This window comes from Somniosus microcephalus, chromosome 15 (assembly GCF_052327205.1).
Source record: "Somniosus microcephalus isolate GS21.2 chromosome 15, FLI_Smic_1.0, whole genome shotgun sequence".
NCBI lineage: Eukaryota > Metazoa > Chordata > Chondrichthyes > Squaliformes > Somniosidae > Somniosus > Somniosus microcephalus.
The window spans coordinates 120,515,037-120,542,818 of NC_141001.1; the positions used below are offsets into that span (position 1 = coordinate 120,515,037).

Genomic DNA, 27,782 nt, shown 5'->3' on the forward strand with positions numbered 1-27,782 from the left:
ATTTTAAGACAAAAAATTTGACACCGAGCCACATAAGGATAAATTAGGGCAGCTGACCAAAAGCTTGGTCAAAGAGGTAGGTTTTAAGGAGCGTCTTAAAGGAGGAAAGAGAGGTAGCGAGAGGGAGAGGTTTAGGCAGGGAATTCCAGAGCTTAGGGCCTAGGCAATGGAAGGCATGGCCACCAATAGTTGAGCGGTTACAATCAGGGATGCTCAAGAGGGCAGAATTAGAGGAGCGCAGATATCTCGGGGGGTTGTGGGGCTGGAGGAGATTGCAGAGATAGTCCCACGATAATGGAGTTGTCCTATCAGGATGGCAGAAGGCGAACGAGATGGACCCTGGTCGTTTTTACTTACAGCAATTCCCGTGTATGCTCCTCTATATATTTACATCGTTTATTAACAAATTTATATTCCAAGTTAGTAACGCTCCCCTTTGTGAGGGATAAGCAGCGGGAGGAGCTGTCAAGACATTGGTTATATAAAAATGAGCACAGATGAACATTTCCTCAGCTTAGTGTGTAATTTCCCCAGGAATAGAAAAAAATAGGACATGTACGTCTTACCCATGATGACTAACTCATGATCTATGGTCTCCACCCAGCGCCTGGTAAACTCTCTCGCTTCCTCATATCTAGAGGCACACCTCTTCCATTAAAGTGCACAATTATCCATTTCTCACATGTTTTAAGTTTAACGTCATGACATCCTCCAATATCGCAGTGAGCCCCACAGACTCAGTTCAATCCACACTCCATGCGGAGGTAGCTGATCGCAGACCGGATTCTTTAAAAGGGTGCTACAATTGACCTAGAATCATGCAATCTTACAGCACAGAAGGAGGCCTGATTTTATTACACACAATAGGATTGTTAAAGAAAGAAAGAACTTGCATTTCTCCAGCGCCTTTCACGACCTCAGGACATCCCAACGCGCTTTACAGCCAATGAAGTACTTTTTGAACTTTGGTCACTGTTATAATGTAGGAAATGCGGCAGACAATTTGCGCACAGCAAGCTCCCACAAACAGCAATGTGATAATGACCAGATAATCTGTTTTAGTGATGTTGGTTGAGGGAAATATATTGGCCAGGACACCAGGGAGAACTCCCCTGCTCTTTTTCAAAATAGTGGCTATGGGATCTTTTACATCCACCTGAGAGAGCAGACGGGGCCTTGGTTTAACGTCTCATCCAAAAGACGGAACCTCCGACAGTACAGCGCTCCCTCAGTACTGCCCCTCCAACAGTGCAGCGCTCCCTCAGTACTGCCCCTCCGACAGTGCGGCACTCCCTCAGTACTGCCCCTCCAACAGTGCGGCACTCCCTCAGTACTGCCCCTCCAACAGTGCGGCACTCCCTCAGTACTGCCCCTCCGACAGTGCGGCGCTCCCTCAGTACTGCCCCTCTGACAGTGCAATGCTGAATTCTCTGGAGTGGGATTTGAACTCACGACCTTCCGACTCAGGAGGTGAGGGTGCCACCCACTGAGCCACGGCTGAGACCTATGTAATAAAACAAATAAGCAAAATGTGCATCTATTTTAGGAAGCGGACTTTCGGCGCTTGGCCTACACGTTATTGTTTTACCAAACAGGCCACTGGCAGGTCCAAACCTGGATGGGTGAAAATATTACTGCACACAGCAGCGACAAGTGTGTTCTCGGCTAAAATTATGTCACACTGGCAAAACTCGGCCAGTAAACCAAGGTCAAACACGAGTGTCCACGAAGACTGTGATTTAAATCTGTAATGGGGACCCATCTCCCTCAAAAACAAGTACCTGTGATTATGAATCACAGAATTTCACACCACAGAAGGAGGCCATTCGGCCCATCGTGCCTGTACCGGCTCTTTGAAAGAGCTCTCCAATTAGTCCCACTCCCCCCTGCACTTTCCCCACAGCCCTGCAAATGCTTCTTTTTCAAGTATTTAATTAATTCCCTTTTGAAAGTTATTATTGAATCTGCTTCCACCGCCCTTTCAGGCAGCGCGTTCCAGATCACAACAACTCGCCGCGGAAAAAAAACCTCTCTCCTCTGGTTCTTTTGCCGATTATCTTCAATCTGTGTCCTCTGGTCACCGACCCTCCTGCCACTGGAAATCGCTTCTCCTTATTTACTTTTTCAAAAACCTTCATGATTTTGAACACCTCTATTAAATCGCCTCTTAACTTTCTCTGCTCAAAGGAGAACAACCCCAGCTTCTCCGCGTAACTGAAGTGCTCTTCCCTGGCACCATTCTAGTAAATCTCCTCTGCACCCTCTCCAAGACCTTAACATCCTTCCTAAAGTGTGCTGCCCAGAATTGTCCACAATATTCCAGCTGAGGCCTAACCAGTGATTTATAAATGTTTAGCATAACTTCAGCTGCAGTTACACAACAACGACGGCATCCATGAGAAGCAAACTCTCGACGCAGCCTCAAGATTGCATTTCTGGGCCAATGCCAAATGGCTTTGGGTGTCCGTCGATGTTCCCTCTGAGCTTTTTCCCCTGCGCGGGCCCTGTCAGCTGTGGCTCAGTGGGCAGCACTCTCTCTCGCCTCGGAGACAGAAGGTCGTGGGTTCAAGTCCCACTCCACAGACTTGAGCACAAAAATCTAGGCTGACACTCCAGTGCGGTACTGAGGGCGCGCCGCACTGTCGGAGGGGCAGTACTGAGGGCGCGCCGCACTGTCGGAGGGGCAGCACTGAGGGCGCGCCGCCCTGTCGGAGGGGCAGCACTGAGGGCGCGCCGCACTGTCGGAGGGGCAGCACTGAGGGCGCGCCGCACTGTCGGAGGGGCAGCACTGAGGGCGCGCTGCACTGTCGGAGGGGCAGTACTGAGGGCGCGCCGCACTGTCGGAGGGGCAGCACTGAGGGAGCGCCGCACTGTCGGAGGGGCAGCACTGAGGGAGCGCCGCACTGTCGGGGGGGGCAGTGCTGAGGGAACGCTGCACTGTCGGGGGGGGCAGTACTGAGGGAGTGCCGCACTGTCGGAGGGGCAGCACTGAGTGAGTGCTGCACTGTCGGAGGGGCAGCACTGAGGGAGCATTGCACTTTCAGAGGGGCAGTAATGAGGTGGTGCTGCACAATCGGAGGTGCCGTCTTTCGGATGAGATGTTAAACCAAGGCCCCTCAGGTGGACGTAAAAGATTCCATGGCACTATTGCGAAGAGCAGGGGAGTTTATCCCTGGTGTCCTAGCCAATATTTATCACTCAAATCTACATCACAAAATCAGATTATCTGGTCATGATCACATTGCTGTTTGTGGGAGCTTGCTGTGCGCAAATTGGCTGCCGCGTTTCCCTACATTACAACACTTCAAAAGTCTGTGAAGCGCTTTGGGAAACATAGAAACATAGAAGATAGGAGCAGGAGTAGGCCATTCGGCCCCTCGAGCCTGCTCCGCCATTTAATGAGATCATGGCTGATCATCCAAATTCAGTACCCTGTCCCTGCTTTCTCCGCATACCCCTTGATCCCTTTAGCCTTAAGAAATATATCCAACTCTTTCTTGAATATATTTAATGTATTGGCCTCTATGACTGGACGTCCTGGAGGTGCTATAGAAATGCAAGTTCTTTCTTTTCGAGACAGGGGCTGAAATCTGGAGGTCGCCCTGCAGACAGGAATCTGCTGGGTTCTGACTTCCTGCCTACCTGCACCCGGTGAAGGTCGCTGCTGATAAACAGCGCCGGCTGGGTCTGCAGACTGACTCGGTGCTTTGATCAGTTGCAGCGAGAGAATAGTTTGGGTTTGAACCGCGGGACAACTTTAATCACCGACCCAATGACGTTGAACCGGAAAACATTCCGCAGACGCCTGGCTGCACCCAGCCCTCCCTCAACCCAACCCAACCCGCAAAAACAAACCCCTCTTGGGGGTTTTAACAAGAAAGTCCTTCCAAGAGATTAAAACTTTACATTGCGCCCTCTAGAAGCCTTCAACACTCGTCACAAAGCGATTCAAAGTCGAACATTTTGTTAGTTTGAACTTTTGCACAAAAAAAACTTTTGACAACGTTTTTTTTCAAAGCAAAAATTATCGTTCTCAGGTCGTTTTTTAAAAAAAAAAACAACCCCACAAGAAATTCAAAAATGAATTTACCTTCTTTGGCTTTTTTCCTTCTGGCTAAAGTTCCGCCGAGTTTGCCCAGGAAGGAGTCCTCTTTTCTGGAGGAGGGAGATTTCGGGACGGGGGATTTGGGAGTCGATGGGGATTTCTGGGGGGAACTGGCCATGTCCTGCTCCGGATCAGAGAGGGGCAAAGGTTTGCAGATTGAAGTGTAGACACTCACACACCTTGAACTCCCAAAGCTGTGGACGGAAACGGAATTCCCAGCGAGTCCCGAATTCCAGCGTTATGAGGCAGAGACAGTCTGACACACCGCCCTGGGGCTGGAACACTTCACCACTCCCACCCAGTCTCTGCTCCAGCACCAGCCCAGACCCCAGCACTGCAGCCTCGACTAGTCCTAAAATAAAACCCCACACAAACTAATAAATCATCACATTTTCTCCATTTCCACAATCACAGTTTGGTCCATTTACCCCCCCCCCCAGTTTTCCACAAACGTTCTTAGACCAGATTGGTTGTCGGACTGAATTCCAAAACCCCTCCCCTGCATCATAACAACGGAGCTGCATCTAGTTTTTGCATTTTTGTTAAAAGTGATAGGCATCAAACTAGGTCATGGGTTGAAATCAAAGCGAGGGGTGTTGTCATTGGTGAGAACTGAGAGTTTGGCAAGAAAGTGGTTTTAGGAAATTGCAGCATTGTTACTGAATGATAACTTTCGTTGGCCTGGGAGCCAATATTTATCCCCCAATCACCATCATTCAAAACATTTCATCTCATTGCTGTGTGTGGGATCTTGCTGTGCGCTAATTGGCTGCCGCGTTACCTACATTACAACATTGACTGCACTTCAGAAAGTATTTCATTGGCTGTGAAGCGCTTTGGGACATCCTGAGGTGGTGAATGGCGCTATAGTAATGCAAATCTTTCTTTTTTCTTTATGTAGAAACATATCTCAGCAAACTTGGTCAAGGGAGGAGAGATAGATCTGGAGCGGGATCTCGGGAGGGACTGGGATCTGGAGTGGGCTCCAGGGAGGGACTGGGATCTGGAGCGGGATCTCGGGAGGGACTGGGATGTGGAGCGGGATCTCGGGAGGGACTGGGATCTGGAGCGGGATCTCAGGAGGGACTGGGATGTGGAGCGGGATCTCGGGAGGGACTGGGATCTGGAGCGGGATCTCAGGAGGGACTGGGATGTGGAGCGGGATCTCGGGAGGGACTGGGATGTGGAGCGGGATCTCGGGAGGGACTGGGATCTGGAGCGGGCTCCAGGGAGGGACTGGGATCTGGAGCGGGATCTCGGGAGGGACTGGGATCTGGAGCGGGATCTCCGGAGGGACTGGGATCTGGAGCGGGATCTCGGGAGGGACTGGGATCTGGAGCGGGATCTCGGGAGGGACTGGGATGTGGAGCGGGATCTCAGGTGGGACTGGGATCTGGAGCGGGATCTCGGGAGGGACTGGGATCTGGAGCGGGATCTCGGGAGGGACTGGGATCTGGAGCGGGATCTCAGGTGGGACTGGGATCTGGAGCGGGATCTCAGGTGGGACTGGGATCTGGAGCAGGATCTCAGGAGGGACTGGGACCTGGAGCGGGCTCCAGGGAGGGACTGGGATCTGGAGTGGGCTCCAGGGAGGGACTGGGATCTGGAGCGGGATCTCAGGTGGGACTGGGATCTGGAGTGGGATCTCGGAGGGAATAGAAAATCAAGTAGGAGGTAGGAGGTTCAATGAGGAGTGTAGAAGAGCATGCCAGGAGCAGCACCAGGCGTAAAAATGAGGTGCCAATCTGGGGAAGCTGCAACACAGGACTACATGCATGCTAAACAGCGGAAGCAGCATGCTATAGACAGGGCTAAGCAATCCCACAATCAACGGATCAGATCAAAGCTCTGCAATCCTGCCACATCCAGTCGTGAATGGTGGTGGACAATTAAACAACTAACTCAATGACGGCAGAGCCCATCACATGAGTGCAAAAGACAAGGCTGAAGCATTTGCAACCATCTTCAGCCAGAAGTGCCTAGTGAATGATCCATATCGGCCTCCTCCTGATTTCCCCACCATCACAGAAGCCAGTCTTCAGCCAATTCGATTCACTCCACGTGATATCAAGAAACGGCTGAGCGCACTGGATACAGCAAAGGCTATGGGCCCCAACAACATCCCGGCTATCGTGCTGAAGACTTTTGCTCCAGAACTAGCCGCGCCTCTAGCCAAGCTGTTCCAGTACGGCTACAACACTGGCATCTATCCGACAATGTGGAAAACTGCCCAGGTATGTCCTGTCCACAAAAAGCAGGACAAATCCAATCCGGCCAATTACCGTCACATCAGTCTACTCTCAATCATCAGCAAAGTGATGGAAGGTGTTGTTGACAGTGCTATCAAGTGGCACTTACTCACCAATAACCTGTTCACCGATGCTCAGTTTGGGTTCCGCCAGGACCACTCGGCTCCAGGCCTCAGTACAGCCTTGGTCCAAACATGGACAAAGGAGCTGAATTCCAGAGGTGAGGTGAGAGAGACTGCCCTTGATATCAAGGCAGCATTTGACCGAGTGTGACATCAAGGAGCCCTAGTAAAACTGAAGTCAATGGGAATCAGGGGGAAAACTCTCCACTGGCTGGAGTCATGCCTAGCACAAAGCAAAAAGGAAGATGCTTGTAGTTGTTGGAGGTCAATCATCTCAGCCCCAGGACATCACTGCAGGAGTTCCTCAGGGCAGTGTCCTAGGCCCAACCATTTCTAGCTACTTCATCAATGACCTTCCCTCCATCATAAGGTCAGAAGTGGGGATGTTCAGTTCCATTCTCAACTCCCCAGATAATGAAGCAGTCCATGCCCGGACATCATTCAGGCTTGGGCTGAGTGTGGCAGGTAACATTCGTGCCACACAAGTGCCAGGCAATGACTATCTCCAACAAGCAAGAGTCTAACTACCTCCTCTTGACATTCAATGGTATTACCATCGCCGAATCCCCCACCATCAACATCCTGGGGGGTCACCATTGACCAGAAACTTAACTGAACCAGCCACATAATTGCTGTGGACACAAGAGCAGGTCAGAGGCTGGGAATTCTGCAGTGAGTGTCTCACCTTCTGACTCCCCAAAGCCTTTCTACCATCTACAAGGCACAAGTCAGGAGTGTCTCATACCAAAGACGGCACCTCAGACAGTGCAGCATTTCCTCAGTAATAGCCCTGGGTGTGATGAAGTCCCACATGGGAGACTGGTCAAGAAGGTAAGAGCCCATGGGATCCAGGGCAATTTGGCACAATGGATCCAAAATTGGCTTAGTGGCAGGAGGCAGAGGGTGATGGTCGAAGGTTGTTTTTGTGACTGGAAGCCTGTGTCCAGTGGTGTACCGCAGGGATCGGTGCTGGATCCCTTGCTGTTTGTAGTGTACATTAATGATTTAGATATGAATGTAGGAGGTATGATCAGTAAGTTTGCAGATGACACGAAAATTGGTGGAGTGGTAAATAGCGAGGAGGGAAGCCTCAGGCTACAGGACGATATAGATGGGTTGGTTAGATGGGCAGAACAGTGGCAAATGGAATTTAACCCTGAAAAGTGTGAGGTGATGCATTTTGGAAAGACTAACAAGGCAAGGGAATACACAATGAATGGTAGAACCCTAGGAAGGACAGAGGATCAGAGGAACCTTGGTGTGCATGTACATAGATCCCTGAAGGCAGCAGGACAGGTAGATAAGGTGGTTAAAAAGGCATAAGGGATACTTACCTTCATTAGCCGAGGCATAGAATATAAGAGCAGGGAGGTTATGATGGAGCTGTACAAAACGCTAGTTAGGCCACAGCTGGAATACTGTGTGCAGTTCTGGTCGCCACACTATAGGAAGGATGTGATTGCATTGGAGAGGGTGCAGAGGAGATTCACCAGGATGTTACCTGGGCTGGAGCGCTTTAGCTATGAAGAGAGACTGGACTTGCTGGGGTTGTTTTCCTTAGAGCAGAGAAGGCTGAGGGGGGACCTGATTGAGGTGTACAAAATTATGAGGGGCATAGATAGGGTAGATAAAAAGGAACTTTTCCCCTTAGTAGAGGGGTCAATAACCAGGGGGCATCATTTCAAGGTAAGGGGCAGGAGGTTTAGAAGGGATTTGAGGAAGAACTTTTTCACCCAGAGGGTGTTTGGAATCTGGAACTCACTGCCTGAAAGGGTGGTAGAGGCAGGAACCCTCACAACATTCAAGAAGCATTTAGATGAGCACTTGAAACGCCATAGCATGCAAGGCTACGGACCAAGTGCTGGAAAATGGGATTAGAATAGACAGGGCTTGATGGCCAGTGCAGACACGATGGCTATGACTCTATGACCCAGATTGCGTGCTCAAGTCTCTGGAGATGAAGAGGGTCAACTATGGCAACTGTCCCATGCAGGCGGATAGGCTGAATTCCTTTGACGGCACATCTAGTCACCATCTTTGTTTCTTTCAGCATGTGGCGTGCTTTGATCCCTGACCTCAAGTGAGAGTGGGAAGTGGAGCGGGGCCATTAAACCTGAGCACCATGGGACGACTGTATGTCTCAGACAGTGTATGGACAGTAACTAAAACCAGAGCGGAACAGTCGATAGAGAAACCTCTTGGTTATTTTACCATTAATGTTTGGGCTTAGGTTTAATTGGGTTGTGCGATCCCCAAGGGGTCATTGGAGATGGTAACGTGCAGGAGTGTGATGGAATACTCCCCACTGGCCTGGATGAGTGCAGCTCCAACAACACTCGAGAAGCTCGACACCATCCAGGACAAAGCAGCCCGCTTGATCGGCACCCCATCCACCACCTTAAACATTCAGAGTGGGCAGCACATCACCTGCACGGCATCAGCAGCACTCAGTCACCTGGCCGAGGCTGGAGCTTGTCACTGGGGGAGAAACATTTCAGGCATTTAGCTGCAGCCGATTAGAATGCGGAAAAGATAGAAAGAAAGGAAAAAAGCAAGAAAGATAGATAGATAGATAGAACGAACAAACAAACAAACGAACGAACTGGCGTGTTTTGCTATAGCGTCGTTCGTGACCTCAGGATGTCCTAAAGCACTTCACAGCCAATGAAGTACTTTTCTTCTTAGGCAGTCCCTCGGAACCGAGGATGACTTGTTTCCGCACTAAAAATGAGTTCGCAGGTGACTGATGAGTCCAATGCGGGACCTACAGTCTCTGTCACAGGTGGGGCAGATGGTGGTTGAAGGGGCGGGTGGGTGGGGTGCTTGGGTTGACGTGCGCTCCTTGCGCTGCTTGCGCTTGGCTTCCGCTTGCTCCCAGCGAAGAGACTCGAGGTGTTCGGCGTCTTCCCGGCTGCTTCTCCTCCACTTTGTGCGGTCTTGGGCCAGGGATTCCCAGGTGTCGGTGGGGATGTTACACTTTTCCAAGGAGGCTTTGAGGGTGTCCTTGAAGTGTTTCCTCTGCCCACCTGGGGCTCTCTTGCCGTGCCGGAGCTCCGAGTAGAGCGCTTGTTTTGGGAGTCTCGTATCGGGCATGTGGACAATGTGACCCGTCCATGGGAGCTAATCGAGCGTGGTCAAAGCTTCGATGCTGGGGATATTGGCCTGAGCAAGAACACTGACGTTGGTGTGCCTATCCTGCCAATGGATTTGCAGGATCTTGCGGAGGCAGCGTTGGTGGTACCTCTCCAGTGCTTTGAGGTGCCTGCTGTACATGATCCATGTCTCTGAGGCATACAGGAGGGCGGGTATCACTGCTGCCCTGTGGACCATGAGCTTAGTGCCGGGTTTGAGGTCCTGGTCTTCAAACACTCTCTTCCTCAGGTGACCGAAGGCTGCACTGGCACACTGAAGGCGGTGTTGGACTTCGTCATCGATATCTGCCCTTGTTGACAGTAGGCTCCCGAGGTATGGAAAGTGGTCCACGTTGTCCAAGGCCTTGTCGTGGATTTTGATAATCGGGGGGCAGTACTGTGTGGCGGGGGCAGGTTGGTAGAGGACCTTTGTCTTACGGATGTTTAGTGTAAGGCCCACGCTCTCGTATGCTTCGGTGAAGGTGTTGATGATGGTTTGGATTTCGACCTCCGAGTGAGCGCAGACGCAAGCATCGTCTGCATACTGTAATTCGATGACAGAGGATGGGACGACCTTGGGTCTGGACTGGAGGCGACAGAGGTTGAACAGTTTCCCGTTTGTTCTGTAAATTAGCTCCACTCCAGCGGGGAGCTTACTGAGGGTGAGATGGAGCATTGCAGCAAGGAAGATCGAGAAGAGCGTTGGTGCGATGACACAGCCTTGCTTGACCCCGGTTCGTACATGAATTGGGTCTGTGGTGGAACCGTTGGTCAGGATCACGGCTTGCATGTAGTCGTGAAGCAGGCGAAGGATGGTGACAAACTTTTGAGGGCAGCCGAATTTGAGGAGGACACTCCATAATCCCTCATGATTGACAGTGTCGAAGGCCTTTGTGAGATCAAAGAAGGCCATGTGCAGCGGTTGGTGCTGTTCCCTGCATTTCTCTTGTAATTGACATGCGGTGAAGATCATGCCCCTTAGTGGGCGGAATCCGCATTGCGACTCTGGGAGGAGCTCTTCGGCCACTGGGAGAAGGCGATTGAGGAGGATTCTTGCGATGACTTTCCCTGTGGCAGATAGCAGGGAAACTCCTCTGTAATTACCGCAATCGGACTTGTCACCTTTCTTGAAGATGGTCACAATTACGGCATCTCTGAGATCCCCTGGCATGCAGTCCTCCTTCCAGATAAGAGAAATGAGTTAATGAATTCGCACCAGTAGTGCTTCTCTGCTATGCTTTAGTGCCTCGGCAGGAATTCCATCTGCTCCTGAGGCCTTGTTGTTCTTCAGTTGTCGGATGGCCTTTTCAACCTCTGGGGTTGTGCTGAGATGGTGGCGGGTAGCATGCTGCGGGATGGAGTTGAGGACACTCGTGTCGAAGACAGAGTCGCGGTTAAGGAGATGTTTGAAGTGCTCCTTCCAGCGGGCACTGACTGCCTCTCTGTCCTTGATGAGTACCTCTCTGTTCTTGGCCCACAGTGGGGTAGGGCCTTGGGTGCTTGGGCCGTAGATGGTCTTGACTGCGCTAAAGAATCCACGCACGTCGTGGTTGTCGGCTAGCTGCTGGATCTCCTGCGCTTTCTCCACCCACCACCTGTTCTTTAGGTCGTGAGTTTTTTGTGGGACCTCGGCCTTCAGGCGTCTGTAGAGCTGCTTTCTTGTTCTCGAGTTCTGTTGCTGTTTCCAGATCAGGAATGCCTTGCGCTTGCGGCTTATTAGCTCCTGGATCTCCTGGTCATTCTCGTCGAACCAGTCTTGGTGTTTCCTGGTCGAGTGACCGAGCATCTCTTCACAGGTGCTGATTATGGAGGCCTTGAGTGCAGACCAGACGCTGTGGACACTCTGTGTCTCTGAATCACTGGGAGTCGTCAGGTTGTTTGTGAGGTGCAGGCTGAATAGGGCTTTCTTAGCGGGGTCTTTGAGTGCTCCAGCGTTAATTTTCCTGCGGCATTGTTTCTGTTGCCGCCGCTGTTTTGGGGCTACATTGATGGGGATGACAGAGCGGATTAGGCGGTGGTCTGTCCAGCAGTCGTCCGCTCCTGTCATGGCGCGGGTGATGCGGACGTCCTTGCGGTCCCTCACTCAGACGATGACGTGGTCCAGCAGATGCCAGTGCTTGGAGCGAGGGTGCTGCCATGAAGCCTTGTACTTGTCTCTCTGACAGAACAAGGTGTTGGTTATGACAAGACCATGTTCTAAGCATTTCAACAGGAGGAGGGTACCGTTGGAGTTGGCTTTCCCTACCCCATCTCTGCTGATCACACCTCCCCAGAGGTCAGTACTGAGTGTCTTTTCCAACTCTGGCATGGTTTTAGGAGTGTAGTCACTGCTGTAATGTAGGAAACGCAGCAACCCATTTGCACACAGCAAGCTCCCACAAACAGTAATGTGATAATGAAGAAATCATCTGTTTTTTGTGGTATTGGTTGAGGGATAAATATTTGCCAGGGCACCGGGGAGAACACCCTGCTCTTCTTTCAAATAGTGGCCATGGGATCTTTTACATCCATCTGGGAGAGCAGAGAGGGCCTCGGTTTAATGTCTCATCCGAAAGACAGCACCTCTGACAGTGCAGCACTCCCTCAGTACTGCCTCTCCGACAGTGCAGTGCTCCATCAGTACTGACCCTCCGAGAGTGCAGCACTCCCTCAGTACTGACCCTCCGACAGTGCAGCACTCCCTCAGTAGTGACCCTCCGACAGTGCAGCACTCCCTCAGTAATTCCCCATCAACAGTGCGGCACTCCCACAGTACTGCTCCTCTGACAGGGCAGCACTCCCTCAGTACTGCCCCTCCGACAGAGCAGCACTTCCTCATTACTGACCCTCTGACAGTGCAGCACTCCCTCAGTACTGACCCTCCGACAGTGCAGCGCTCCCTCAGTACTGCACCTCCGACAGTGCAGCACTCCCTCAGTAATTCCCCATCAACAGTGCGGCACTCCCACAGTACTGCTCCTCTGACAGGGCAGCACTCCCTCAGTACTGCCCCTCCGACAGAGCAGCACTTCCTCATTACTGACCCTCTGACAGTGTAGCACTCCCTCAGTACTGACCCTCCGACAGTGCAGCACTCCCTCAGTACTGCACCTCCGACAGTGCAGCGCTCCCTCAGTACTGCCCCTCTGACAGTGCAGCGCTCCCTCAGTACTGCCCCTCTGACAGTGCAGCGCTCCCTCAGTACTGCCCCTCCAACAGTGCGGCGCTCCCTCAGTACTGACCCTCCGACAGTGCAGCACTCCCTCAGTAATTCCCCTCCAACAGTGCGGCACTCCCTCAGTACTGCCCCTCTGACAGAGCAGCACTCCCTCAGTACTGCCCCTCCGACAGAGCAGCGCTTCCTCATTACTGACCCTCTGACAGTGTAGCACTCCCTCAGTACTGACCCTCCGACAGTGCAGCGCTCCCTCAGTACTGCCCCTCTGACAGTGCAGCGCTCCCTCAGTACTGCCCCTCTGACAGTGCAGCGCTCCCTCAGTACTGCCCCTCCGACAGTGCAGCGCTCCCTCAGTACTGCCCCTCTGACAGTGCAGCGCTCCCTCAGTACTGCCCCTCCAACAGTACGGCGCTCCCTCAGTACTGCACCCTCCGACAGTGCGGCGCTCCCTCAGTACTGCCCCTCCGACAGTGCAGGACTCCCTCAGTACTGCCCCTCTGACAGTGCAGCGCTCCCTCAGTACTGCCCCTCCGACAGTGCAGTGCTCCCTCAGTACTGCCCCTCCTACAGTGCAGCGCTCCCTTAGTACTGAACCCTCTGACAATGCGGCGCTCCCTCAGTACTGCACCCGCTGACAGTGCGGCGCTCCCTCAGTACTGCACCCTCCGACAGTGCAGTGCTCCCTCAGTACCGCCCCTCCGACAGTGCGGCGCTCCCTCAGTACTGCCCCTCCGACAATGCAGCACTCCCTCAGTACTGCCCCTCCGACAGTGCGGCGCTCCCTCAGTACTGCACCCTCCGACAGTGCGGTGCTCCCTGAGTACTGCCCCTCCGACAGTGCGGCACTCCCTCAGTACTGCCCCTCTGACAGTGCGGTGCTCCCTCAGTACTGCCCCTCCGACAGTGCGGCGCTCCCTTAGTACTGCCCCTCCGACAGTGCAGCGCTCCCTCAGTACTGACCCTCCGAGTGTGCAGCACTCCCTCAGTGCTGCCCGTCCGACAGTGCAGCACTCCCTCAGTACTGCCCCTCCGACAGTGTAGCGCTCCCTCAGTACTGCCCCTCCGACAGTGCGGCGCTCCCGCAGTACTGCCCCTCCGACAGTGCAGCGCTCCCTCAGTGCTGCCCGTCCGACAGTGCAGCACTCCCTCAGTACTGCCCCTCCGACAGTGCAGCACTCCCTCAGTACTGCCCCTCCGACAGTGCAGCGCTCCCTCAGTACTGCCCCTCCGACAGTGCGGCGCTCCCTCAGTACTGCCCCTCCGACAGTGCAGCGCTCCCTCAGTACTGCCCCTCCGACAGTGCGGCGCTCCCTCAGTACTGCCCCTCCGACAGTGCAGCGCTCCCTCAGTACTGCCCCTCCGATAGTGCAGCACTCTCTCAGTACTCCCTCAGTACTGCCCCTCCGACAGTGCAGCATCCCTCAGTACTGACCCTCCGACAGTGCAGTGCTCTCTCAGTACTGACCCTCCGACAGTGCAGCACTCCCTCAATACTGACCCTCCGACAGTGCAGCGCTCCCTCAGTACTGACCCTCCGACAGTGCGGCGCTCCCTCAGTACTGCCCCTCCAACAGTGCAGCGCTCCCTCAGTACTGCCCCTCCGATAGTGCAGCACTCCCTCAGTACTGCCCCTCCGACAGTGCAGCACTCCCTCAGTACTGACCCTCCGACAGTGCAGCACTCCCTCAGTACTGCCCCTCCGATAGTGCAGCACTCCCTCAGTACTGCCCCTCCGACAGTGCAGCACTCCCTCAGTACTGACCCTCCGATAGTGCAGCACTCCCTCAGTACTGCCCCTCCGACAGTGCGGCGCTCCCTCAGTACTGCCCCTCTGACAGTGCAGCACTCCCTCAGTACTGCCCCTCCGACAGTGCAGCACTCCCTCAGTACTGCCCCTCCGATAGTGCAGCACTCCCTCAGTACCGCCCCTCCGACAGTGCAGCGCTCCCTCAGTACTGCCCCTCCAACAGTGCGGCGCTCCCTCAGTACTGCCCCTCCGACAGTGCGGCGCTCCCTCAGTACTGCCCCTCCGACAGTGCGGCGCTCCCTCAGTACTGACCCTCCGACAGTGCAGCGCTCTCTCAGCACTGACCCTCCGACAGTGCAGCACTCCCTCAATACTGACCCTCCGACAGTGCAGCGCTCCCTCAGTACTGACCCTCCGACAGTGCAGCGCTCCCTCAGTACTGCCCCTCCGATAGTGCAGCACTCCCTCAGTACTGCCCCTCCGACAGTGCAGCACTCCCTCAGTACTGACCCTCCGACAGTGCAGCGCTCTCTCAGTACTGACCCTCCGACAGTGCAGCACTCCCTCAATACTGACCCTCCGACAGTGCGGCGCTCCCTCAGTACTGACCCTCCGACAGTGCGGCGCTCCCTCAGTACTGCCCCTCCAACAGTGCAGCGCTCCCTCAGTACTGCCCCTCCGATAGTGCAGCACTCCCTCAGTACTGCCCCTCCGACAGTGCAGCACTCCCTCAGTACTGACCCTCCGACAGTGCAGCACTCCCTCAGTACTGCCCCTCCGACAGTGCAGCACTCCCTCAGTACTGACCCTCCGACAGTGCAGCACTCCCTCAGTACTGCCCCTCCGACAGTGCAGCACTCCCTCAGTACTGCCCCTCCGATAGTGCAGCAGTCCCTCAGTACTGCACTGGGAGTGTCAGCCTAGATTATGGGCTCCAATCTCTGGGTCGGGTCTTGAACCCACGACCTTCTCACTCGGAGTTGAGAGAGCTGCCCATTGAGCCACGGCTGACAACTTTAATAAACATTCTAATACCAGCTGAGAAATGGCGAAGAGAGATGGGTGTTTACATTTGGGTTTGACGCACTAGAACTCGCTCAACATTAGATGTGGTTCATTTGTTTTCTGTCTTTCCTGTTGCCTGCAGTTATTTAATTACAGGTGATACAAAGCAGTGTTTAAGTGAGCTGATGAATGCAGGTTGTACACAATGTTCCACAGAAGCTTTAATGAACGTCACACTTCACTGTACAGGTTTTGTTATATGGTAAAGCTCATTTTAAAGTTTGACATTAAACGTAAAACAAATCTGTTGCACCCGTGCCTTTTGGCAGTCTGTTGGCTGCGTTTGAGAATAAGGCTCCATGTCGTTTCTCTGCCCTCCCTGTTGAATGGGAAGCACGTAATATTGAACTGCCTCACAATCAGGGCCACCGATTGAGGGGAGCCTCAATAAAAAAGGACAGAATTGCACAATCTGATGCTCCGAAACAGCAGTAAAAAATCCGAATAACCCAGCAATAAGAACACAATTTGACAGATTCAGTCAGCGTAAATCGTCACTAATAAATCCAATGGGGAATTCAGGAGAAACTTCTTTACCCAGAGAGTGGTGAGAATGTGGAACTCGGTACCACAGGGAGTGGTTGAGGTGAACAGCAGAGATGCATTTAAGAGGAGGCTGGATAAGCACACGAGGGAGAAGGGAATAGAAGGATATGTTGATGGGGTGAGATGAAGAGGGGTGGGAGGAGACTCGTGTGGAGCAGAAACACCGGCATGGACCAGTTGGGCCGAATGGCCTGTTTCTGTGATGTAAATACTTTGCAATATGTAATAAGATTGGCAGGCAGTTCAGTAGGATGCACCTCCTCTTTAATAAGAATACATTTTCCCCTTTTAATAATAGCTGAAATATTTTTTGTTTGTTGCCTCGATTAATACACATTTACGCTGAAATAGAACAGGACATTACGCTCTGGGACACAGAGACTCCGATCGTGTCGAGTAAAATCGACATTCAGTGCCTTTTGTGTCTGAGGTAACCTGAAATCCTTTGAACAGCAGTTCCTCTCTCGTGCCTCACAGCCTCGAACAAAACACACGGGTCACTTTGTCAAATACAACTCAGGGTCAGCAGGTTGCGATTGGACAGTAGCTTAACAGCGAGCTCGCCACTGAGCATCGATCGCTGAACCCTTGGGCTGCAATAACGGAAATTGTGCAGAAATAATAACCCCACTGACATGAATCTTGCCATTCATGTGGAAATGACTTATGAAATGATACTGGGCGGCCTGCTGGTGGCGCTGTCCAGGGAGAGTATAAATACTCAGGCATGGGCCCAGCTTGCTCGGAACATTCCTTAACAGGAACTAGTGAAGGACACAACCAGACTTCCATGTTGTAAAACAGTTGATTAAAGCTTTGTTTAACGCTTAGACCAAGTGCCTAGTAGTTTTCTTACGTCACCCACTATGCAAATATCACACAAATCCTTTTGTACGTGAGAGCATTACCCCAAGCAGCCTCGCTAATGAATGAATGAAGAGGTTCGCAATAGGATCGCTCTGAAATGGTGAGTAATTCAGTCAGGCAGACACTATACAAAGGGGGCCATTTTAACCCAGCTCCACTGACATCCTAGAATCACACAGCACAGAGGGAGGCCATTCGGCCCATCGTGCCTGTGCCGGCTCTTTGAAAGAGCTCTCCAATTAGTCCCACTCCCCCTGCTCTTTCCCCACAGCTCTGCAAATTTTTCCTTTTCAAGTATTTATCCAATTCCCTTTTTGAAAGTTACTATTGAATCTGCTTCCACCGCCCTTTTAGGCAGCGCGTTCCAGATCACAACAACTCGCTGCATTAAAAAAAATTCTCCTCCTTTTTTCCCCCTCTGGTTCTTTTGCCGATTATCTTCAATCTGTGTCCTCTGGTTACCGACCCTCCTGCCAGTGGAAACAGTTCCTCCCCATCTACTCTATCAAAAAGCTCTGAACGCCTCTACTTAATCTCCCCTTAACCGTCTCTGCTCGAAGGAGAAGAACCCCAGCTTCTCCAGTCTCTCCACGTAACTGAACTCCCTCCTCCCTGGTACCATTCTAGTCAATCTCCTCTGCTCCCCCTCCCAGGCCTTGACATCCTTCCTAAAGTGCGGTGCCCGGAATTGGACGCAGTACTTCAGCTGAGGGCTAGCCGGTGATTCATATATTTCCCTGTTATTTCCACTTCAGAAGAGAGTGAAATGGGCGGCAGATCCCATCCAATCAGTTTCCCGCTGGGCGGATTAGGTTAAAATGACCCCCTCAGTGCGTCCTCCACAGCGCTACTGCCAGGGAAGGATTTTCGAGCCTATTGTCCATTTATAAACCACTGAGAGTATTATTGGTTCTCGAAGCGGAGTCACTCAGGACCAGTTGAACTTGTAGCCCTTGGCCACCACCCAGCTTTCTACATCTCGATCTTCTTCCTTCTCCTGGAGTCTCTGCTCCTCCAGTAACACGACCAGCTTGTCTCTCTGGTGGATCACATCCAACATGTCATTTAGGACCTGCTTCTCCTCGGCAATTTCCTGCTCCGTCTTCTGGGTGTCTGTTTTTGGGAATGATAACATCGAGAAGGTGAACAAGCATCAACATCCTCCAACCAGGAATTAACTTTTACAATCCAGGGTACAGGGCGGGTACGAAAAAAAAATTAAAAAGCTAATGTGATTGCACTAGAGAGGAGATTTACGAGGATGTTGCCAGGACTGGAGAATTTTAGCGATGAGGAAAGATTGGATCGGCTGGGGTTGTTTTCTTTGGAACAGAGGAGGCTGAGGGGAGATTTAATTGAGGTGTATAAAATTATGAGGGGCCCCGATAGAGTGGGTAGGAAGGACCTATTTCCCTTAGCAGAGAGGTCAATAACCAGGGGGCATAGATTTAAAGTAATTGGTAGAAGGATTAGAGGGGAGTTGAGGAGAAATTTCTTCACCCAGAGGGTTGTGGGGATCTGGAACTCACTGCCTGAAAGGGTGGTAGAGGCAGAAACCCTCATCACATTTAAAAAGTACTTGGATCTGCACTTTGGTCGGTTGCGCCCCAAAGGGAAGCGTGGCGCTACTGGAGGTGCCCCGCCTCCCTCTTGGGGCGCTGCGAGTGAATATCGTGGCGCTACGTGCCGCAGTGCCACACGCTGCGGCACGTCGTGCTGCGGTATTGCAGGCCTTCCTCCCCTTCTTAAAGGGGAGGGGCCTTGTGCAGCGCGATCTGGGGCCCAGCTGGGCCCCCGGGGATCGGGAGTGCCGGCAAAAGAGCCCGGCACCGAAGAGAAGTGACGGGCTCTTGGAGCGCAGCCGGCACTCCGCGGCGGTGGGGGGGTGGGTTCAGGAGGCCGGGGACGGGAGCGCAGGCAGGCGGCCAACAACAAAAATGGCCGCCCCACACCTCGCCTTTAATTTGCGCCTCCCCGGCCGCAGGTAGGCCCCCCGGAACCGGTCGGACATAGCGTCCGGCGGTAAATCAGGGGGCGCTCCCTAAGATCGTGGTCGGGGCGTGAGCGGGGAGCTGCGCACACTGATGACGTCATCGGCAGCAGCGCAGCGCTAACGGTTAGTGCCACCACTAACCTCCCGCTGAATTTGGCGGGAGGCGTGGGCAGTGCCGCGCCTGGGCGCTAGTTGGTTTGTGCCCCACTTAGCGCCCTCTTAAGGCACTAACGGGTGGCGCAACCAACTGAATTTTTCCCCCTATGAGTCTAAAGGGATGTTGGCCTTTATCTCAGGCGGCTGGAATACAAAGGGCAGGAAGTGGTGTAGCAGTTGTATAAAGCTCTGGTCAGACCCCATTTAAAAAAAATTCATTCATGGGATCTGGGCGTCGCTGGCGAGGCCAGCATTTATTGCCCATCCCTAGTTGCCCCTTGAGAAGGTGGTGGTGAGCCTCCTTCTTGAACCGCTACAGTCCGTGTGGTGAAGGTGCTCCCACAGTGCTGTTAGGGAGGGAGTTCCAGGATTTTGACCCAGCGACGATGAAGGAATGGCCGATATATTTCCAAGTCTGGATGGTGTGTGACTTGGAGGGGAACTTGGAGATGGTGGTGTTCCCATGCGCCTGCTGCCCTCGTCCTTCTAGGTGGAAGAGGTCGCGGGTTTGGGAGGTGCTGCCGAAGAAGCCTTGGCCAGTTGGTGCAGTGCATCTTGCAGATGGTACACACTGCAGCCACGGTGCGCCGGTGGTGGAGGGAGTGAATGTTTAAGGTGATGGATGGGGTGCCAATCAAGCGGGCTGCTTTGTACAGGCTGGTGTTGAGCTTCTGGAGCACATCGTTCAGTTCTGGGCCCCGCACCTCAGGAAAGATACACTGGCCTCGGAGAGGGAGCAGCGCAGATTCACCAGAATGATACCCGGGCTAAAAGGGTTAAATTATGAGGACAGGTTTCACAGACTGGGCTTGTATTCCCTCGAGTTTAGAAGATTAAGGGGTGATCTAATCGAGGTGTTTAAGATGATTAAAGGAGTTGATCGGGTGGATAGAGAGAAACTATTTCCTCTGGTGGGGGGAGTCCAGAACAAGGGGGCATAACCTTAAAATTAGAGCCAGGCCGTTCAGGGGTGATGTCAGGAAGCACTTCTTCACACAAAGGAGGGTGGAAATCTGGAACTCTCCCCCCCAAAAAGCTGTTGATGTTGGGGGTCAATTGAAAATGTCAAAACTGAGATTGAGAGATTTTTGTTGAGCAAGTCTATTAAGGGATACAGAGCAAAGGTGGGTAGATGGAGTTGCGATACAGATCAGTCATGATCGGATTGAATGGTGGAACAGGTTCGAGGGGCTGACTGGCCTCCTTCTGTTCCTCTGCAAACTGGCTCCCTGCTGGGGCTCCAGGATTTTGACCCAGCGGCGATGAAGTATCGGCCGATATATTTCCAAATCAGGACGGTGTGTGTGACTTGGAGGTGGAATCGGGAGGTGGTGGTGTTCCCATGCGCCTGCTGCCCTCGTCCTCCTAGGTGATAGAGGCCGCGTGTTTGGGAGGTGCTGCCGAAGAAGCCTTGGCAAGTTGCTGCAGTGCATCTTACAGATGGTACACACTGCAGCCACGGTGCGCCGGTGGTGGAGGGAGTGAATGTTTAAGGTGGTGGATGGGGTGCCAATCAAGCGGGGCTGCTTTGTCACAGTTGCGTTTCTGATCACACCTGAATTGACTCGTCTGATGACCAATAATCCACGGAGATTACGCAGATTGCTAACAGCCCGTGTTTTAATTAAATGCTGGCAGGGAAAGCGCGGCAGCTTGTCGCTGGGTAATTACAATTATCCTACCAGCGCCAAGATCCCAGTAATTTAATTACGGCCTGTCACAAGCTATACCGCTCACCATCGACTGCCATCTGATCGCGAAGCATCTGCTGTAACCTGCTCTGCTGATCCTCAAGCTCCAACTCCCGGGCACTGCTCAGACACAAAAGAGAGAAATGGGGAATGCTGCCAATCTGGGAATTCCACACACATCAGTAAACCTTCCCACATGGCGTGCAGATCAGTGGAACTCAAACCCTGCTGCGATCTTTTCCGAACATAAGAGGTGTTTGTTGTGCTAACTGAGAACGTTACGGGGGCAAGTTTAGCTGTTGCTGTACCTGGGGCTGGGGGGATTTGGAATACCCAGGCACACAGCCAGTGCAGGAGAGTCAGGTTGGGGTAGCTGTCAGGCAGCGAGTCTGATTTGCCGTCCGTTAGAGGTGGCGAGGTGATTGGGGTTTGAGGGGTGGTATTCCAGAGAGTGCAAACCCTTCTCGGGGATCAGATCTGGGCCCATTTAAAATTAAAATAAAGGAAATGGAAATGTCGCAGGCTGTTTCTGAGGAGATGTTTCCGGAGCTATCAGCCCAAGGCTCAGATTCTGGGGAGGGACGATTGTAATTTGTCGTGGGTTCGAGTCCCGCCCCAGAGACTCGAGCACAAAAATCCAGGCTGACGCTCTCAGTGCCAGTATTGAGGGAGCACCGCACTGTCGGAGGGGCAGTACTGAGGGAGTGCCGCACTGTCGGAGGGGCAGTACTGAGGGAGCGCCGCACTGTCGGAGGGGCAGTACTGAGGGAGTGCTGCACTCTCGAAGGGGCAGTACTGAGGGAGTGCCGCACTGTCGAAGGGGCAGTACTGAGGGAGTGCTGCACTCTCGAAGGAGCAGTACTGAGGGAGCGCCGCACTGTTGGGGGGGCAGTACTGAGGGTGCGCCGCACTGTCGGAGGGGCAGTACTGAGGAAGCGCCGCACTGTCGGAGGGGCAGTACTGAGGAAGCGCCGCACAGTCGGAGGGGCAGTACTGAGGGAGCGCTGCACTGTCGGAGGGGTAGTACTGAGGGAGCGCCGCACTGTCGGAGGGGCAGTACTGAGGGAGCGCCACACTGTCGGAGGGGCAGTACTGAGGAAGCGCCGCACAGTCGGAGGGGCAGTACTGAGGTAGCACTGCACTGTCGGAGGGGCAGTACTGAGTGAGCGCCGCACTGTCGGAGGTGCTGTCTTTCAGATGAGACGTTAAACCGAGGCCCCGTCTGCTCTCACAGGTGGATGCAAAAATCCCACGGCACTATTCCAAGAAGAGCCGGGGAGTTCTCCCCGGTGTCCTGGGGCCAATGTTTATCCCTCAACCAACATCATTAAAAAACAGATTATCTGGTCATTATCACATTGCTGTTTGTGGGAGCTTGCTGTGCGTAAATTATCTGCCGCGTTTCCTACATTACAACAGTGACTGCACTTCAAAAATACTTCATTGGCTGTAAAGCCATTTGGGACGTCCTGAGGTCATGAAAGGCGCTACAGAAATGCAAGTCTTTCTTTCTTTTTGGTCCCCTATACTGCAGCAGATTAATGGGCCCCCAACAGTTCCCACTGCCCACACAACTGTGTTTAAATCCTGCAGCACTGTGAATGGAGGAGTGGCATCGTAACAGAGAGGCAATACCTATATCGTAAATGGAAGGTTGATATCTCTATCGTAAACGGAGGGGTGATGTCTCACTCCTGAACTTCTGCACGCTACATCAACATGATCACCCTTTAATTAGTTTTAGGTGAATTGAGATGGAGCCCGTTTAAAGGTTTATGAACACCACTACATCAACCAACATCACGAGAAACAGATGACCCGGTCATTTATCTCATTGCTGTTTGTGGGAGCTTGCTGTGCACAAATTTGGCTGCCACGTTTCCCACAGTGACTACACTTCAGAAGTACTTCAAGCTGTGAAGCACTTTGGGACATCCTGTGGATGTGTAAGGCGCTATTGAAATGCAAGCCCTTTCCTTTCCTTATTAGTCCGTAATCAAAGTCTAATTGCTCGCGATTAGGATGCTTTAAGATGATTTAGTCTGTCAAACTATTCCGGCACCCTTTTGGTGTAGGTTTGTATCATTCTATCTTGTCTCTATTCTGGGACAGCAGAAACCACTCTGAGAGGTAAGCTACGTACTGACTGTGCTATAAAGAAAGCTGGCAGCACAGAGGCAAAGGCTGAATAAATTATAAGCTGGGTAAACACCTCGGGCAGGATTTTCATTGGGCCGCGGAGGCGGGATTGGAGGCGTGTGGGGGGTTAAAATCCCGAAATCGGGAGGCACGAACCCATCCCGCTCCCAACCTGCCTCCATGCCAGTTTCAAAGGAGGCGGGTACCCGACCCACACTGGGACCCGCCTCCCCGAGGCGGGAAGGGGATTAGTGCCAATTAACTGCCTGTTAACAGGTAGTTAATAGGCAGTTTTTAGCCTAATCCCTATTTTCATTCTTGAAATGTGGGATTCACGACAGCTCCAAGCCACACCAAGTTAGCGAGGCGGGCCGTCGGGCTGAAGGGCTTGGAGGGGTCGAGATGTCCGGTGTTCAGGTGAGTGATGGGTGCATGAGTGCAAAGGTAAGTGTGTTTGGTGTGTATAAAGTGTTTAAAGAAGTTTTACTTACATTTACTCACCTTTACAGCCTTCCTTCCTTCAGGTCTCGGGAGTCCCTCATCTCACCGGCACAGAAAGCAGAATGGCCGCGAGCTGTCAAAAATTGCAGCATTCAGCTTTCTGTTCCAGAGAGATCTCTAAATCATCCTGATAGGAAGGAATTAACTTAGAGTACAGATTGTCAGTGTTTGACAGCTTCAAACAGCTGTCGAACGCTGATATTTCATCTGTCAAAAGGTCTTGACAGAAAAATATCAATCTGTGACGTCACCTGTTGCCGGGTGGCCCTTAATTGGCCTGCTGAGCCTGCTGGGCGGGCTCAACACGGTCAATCAAGTGAAAATCGCGTGGGTTGGCCACAACTCGATGGAGGCGGGACTACAACCCCAAAAGTTGTAGTCCCGACTCCTCAATGAAAATCCAGCCCCTCATGTGGGATCTGCGCTTTTATATTGCGGGCAGGTGTAGCTCAAGGTCGGCGAATTGTACAAGAATGGGACGTATTTCTTCTATTCGTCTGAAAGCCATCTGATGGGAAGGCGGAAAGAAAGAAGAGAAAGATAGACTTGCCTTTCTCCAGCACCTTTCACGACCACCGGACCTTCCAAAGCGCTTTACTGCCAATGAAGTACTTTTTTGAAGTGTAGTCACTGTTGTAATGTAGGAAAACGCGGCAGCCAATTTGTGCACAGCAAGCTCCCACAAACAGCAATGAGAACAGCAATGGTCATTATCACATTGGGTTCCCATTGTGATAATGACCAGATAACCTGTTCTTTTAGTGATGTTGGTTGAGGGATAAATATTGGCCCCAGGACACCGGGGAGAACTCCCCTGCTCTTCTTCGAAATAGTGGCTGTGGGATCTTTTATGTCCACCTGAGAGAGCAGACGGGACCTCAGTTTAAAGTCTTATCCGAAAGACGGCACCTCCGACATTGCAGTGCTCCCTCAGTACTGTCCCTCCGACAGTACAGCACTCCCTCAGTACTGCCCCTCCGACAGTGCAGTGCTCCCTCAGCACTGCCCCTCTGACAGTGCGGCGCTCCCTCAGTACTGCCCCTCCGACAGTGCGGCACTCCCTCAGTACTGCCCCTCCGACGTTGCAGCGCTCCCTCAGTACTGTCCCTCCGACAGTGTGGCGTTCCCTCAGTACCGCCCCTCCGACAGTGTGGCGCTCCCTCAGCACTGCACTGAGAGTGTCAGCTTGGATTTGTGTGCTCAAGTCCCTGGAGTGGGGACTTGAACCCACGAAGGCGAGAGTGCTGCCCACTGAGCCACTGGAAGCCCCCCGCCAGGCAGGCAGCCTAGAGAGGGGTCACCTTGGGTCTGGGAACCAGGTTTTATTATTTGCATGTCCTCTTGTAATTTAATATAACGCTGTAGCACAGTTATATAAAATCTAATGCACTTATTAGTCACTGTCATTGGAAATAAAACCCTCGTGTGCGAAGTGCACTGGAGTTACTGTTGCCGGACCCGCAGCCCTGACGCTGACGCTCTCCATGGAATCGTTACTCACAATATCATCAGTTCCGCTTCAAAACGGACCAGTGCGTTCTTCTCCATCGCCAGCTTGAACCACTTCTGCAGCAGCTGAGGCTCCTCTTTTGAGCTGAGCTCTGTACATTTGGATAAAAAGTCCGGTTAGCGGAAGATCTATTCCCTCCTGCAAATCACGGGCTGCCGGCAAAATCCATCGATTAAACCATTTATTCATTATCTATTAAGTTTGGCAGGAGTTTTATCGAAAAAACTCGTTATATAGCTCCTGCAGTACTTCTGTAGGTGGTGCTGTGATAGGTGTTTTTTCAACAGCAACAACAACTTGTATTTATATAGCGCCTTTAACATAGTAAAACGTCCCAAGGCGCTGCACAGCAGTACTGTAAGACAAAATATTTGACACCGGTCCTCATAAAGATAAATTAGGGCAGGTGACCAAAAGCTTGGTCAAAGAGGTAAGTTTTAAGGAGCGACTTAAGAGAGGTAGAGAGGCGGAGAGGTTTAGGCAGGGAATTCCAGAGCTTAGGGCCCAGGCAACAGAAGGCACGGCCACCAAAGGTTGAGCGATTATAATCAGGGATCCTCAAGAGGGCAGAATTAGAGGAGCACAGGGGGAGGGGGAGGGCGATTGTGGCGCTGGAGGAGGTTACAGAGATAGGAAGGGGCGAGGCCATGGAGGGATTTGAAAACAAGGATGAGGATTTTGAAATCAAGGCGCTGCTTAAATGTTAAAGGTGTCACTCCGTGTGACACACAATAGCTGCCATTTTACGTTTAGAGTGTATTACCCTGAGATTGTGCAATCAGCTCACTGGCTCCCCATAAATGCTTTCTGAAAGTCTTTTCGGGCACCATTTTATTTTCTCAGTATCTGAAATTTCTAATGTCCGAAATAAGTGTTTAAACAAAATGAAGGTTTCCACAAAATTGCATATTTCACCATAGTATGATTACATTTATCCATTGACTTGTTTTTTGTGTCTTTTAATGCCTTCATTTTGCTTGAAGGATTGCGTCTCTCCCATAAGCTTGGGCTCAGTCTTGATTTTTTGGGAGGATGGTGTGAGCTGAATTTGGGTTGTTCAGCCCTGAGCATGTGTTCATGCCCGAGGATACACCAGACCATTCTTTCAGCGGTACTGATGGTTTTCTTCGCCTCCTATCATTTTCCGCCCAGCAGCTTTTCTTCAAATAATTTTGAAAAGCAACAAGAAAAAAAATGCAAAAAATTTACCGAGGAAAATGTGAGGTTTCTTTTCCACCTAAACAGAAAGGTTGTGTGTGTGTGTTTATGTGGGTCTGAGAGAGAGAGGGGGAGAAAATAACAGTGTAAAGATTACATATTACATAAGGGTGCAGAGGAGGAGCCATGAGACTAATTGCCAGTCGAAAGCATCTTAGTGAGCAAGATAGGCTAAGAGAGTCGGGACTCTACACCTCAGAGAAGCGTAGACTTAGGGGGGATCTGATTGAGGTTTATAAGATAATGAAGGGAATAGATTGTGTTCCAGTTGAGAATTTGTTCCAATTAGACAGGTTAGGGAGGACCAGGGGTCACAAACTTTAGTTTAAAAGGCTAGATCTGGGTTAGAGGTCAGGAGGTGGTTCTTTCCCAGAGAATAGTGGACCTCTGGAACAGGCTGCCATCTCGTGTGGTGGACGCGGACTCGCTGAATTCCTTCAAGCGAGAGCTGGATGTTTCTGGCTGGGGCGGAGATCACCTCGTACAGAAGGTGGGTGCTGCAGGGAATTCAGGGCCAGTGTGATCTCCTGGACTAGTTTCGATCACCTAGTAGCTGGGTCGGAGAGGAATTTACCCAATTTTTACTCCCCTCAAATTGGCCTGGGGTTTTTAAATCTGTTTTTTCACCTCTCCCAGGAGATCACATGGTTTGGGTGGGTTGGAGAGTGTGTATATTGTGATACACAAGATGTCACAATTGTGTCAGACAGGCTGGGTGGACCAGTCCGACATTGTTCGTATTGCCTCTTCCTTCCCGCTCCCACTTTATTCTATTTCTTGGCTCAGAATGAGGTACAGGAGACTTTGGTTTATCTGGAGGTTGTATGTCCAGAAACCTCGATCTACCGGCAGAAATCAGGAGCCGTTTTGTTAGGTTTTTTTTCTTCTCGTGGCTTTGTTTCCAACAGTCGGGCTCTGGAAAGTCTCTCTGAAGCTGTTGCTAAGCTACAGAGACGCTTCTAAGGTACGGGCCGACTGTTTGAAGCTGTTGCTAAGCAACAGTGTTTGTTGTCAGATACGGAGATGAAAACCTCCGTATGCTTCAACATTAACGCTGGTGTGTCCGGCAGTTTTGATAGATCGGCAACAGCTCGGTCCCGTCGGTGCCGGATATAACGAAGTTTCCTGTAATGTGAAATATCACAATCAGGTTACAAGTTGGGATTAGTGTGCTGATCCCGGCCTTTGTCACCTCCAGATTCAACTATTCCAACACTCTCCTGGCTTGTCTCCCATCTTCCAGCCTCCATAAACTTGAGCTCATCCAAAACTTGGCTGTCCCGTGTCCCAACTCGCACCCAGTCCCGTTCACCCATCACCCACTGTGCTCATTGCCCCGTGTCCTAACTCACACCCAGTCCCGTTCACCCATCACCCCCTGTGCTCATTGCCCCGTGTCCTAACTCACACCCAGTCCCGTTCACCCATCACCCCCTGTGCTCATTGCCCCGTGTCCTAACTCACACCCAGTCCCGTTCACCCATCACCCCCTGTGCTCACTGCCCCGTGTCCCAACTCGCACTGAGTCCCGTTCACCCATCACCCCCTGTGCTCGCTCAGAATGAGACCATCTTAGACTGGGTAT

General features: G+C 52.1%; 2 protein-coding genes across 3 annotated transcripts in view; both read right to left on the bottom strand.

Moving 5' to 3' along the window:
• The window catches only part of parvaa (parvin, alpha a), a 163,311-nt gene extending 158,540 nt beyond the window's left edge, over window positions 1-4,771 (bottom strand). The window contains exon 1 of one of the 2 annotated variants that reach the window (XM_086008367.1): window positions 4,091-4,771. In XM_086008367.1, coding sequence (XP_085864493.1) covers window positions 4,091-4,223 — 133 coding nt within the window. In that variant the 5' untranslated portion in view covers window positions 4,224-4,771. The remainder of the gene's footprint in view (window positions 1-4,090) is intronic. The other variant, XM_086008366.1, reaches the window with a different exon arrangement.
• A 10,958-nt stretch (window positions 4,772-15,729) lies between these two features.
• The window catches only part of LOC147107190 (F-actin-monooxygenase mical2-like), a 413,970-nt gene continuing 401,917 nt past the window's right edge, over window positions 15,730-27,782 (bottom strand). Inside the window, exons 33-35 of the mRNA XM_086008370.1 lie at window positions 24,971-25,070; window positions 20,876-20,949; window positions 15,730-18,102 (exon numbers count right to left, since the gene is read on the bottom strand). Of these exons, the coding sequence (XP_085864496.1) occupies window positions 17,918-18,102; window positions 20,876-20,949; window positions 24,971-25,070 (359 nt within the window). The 3' untranslated portion in view covers window positions 15,730-17,917. The remainder of the gene's footprint in view (window positions 18,103-20,875; window positions 20,950-24,970; window positions 25,071-27,782) is intronic.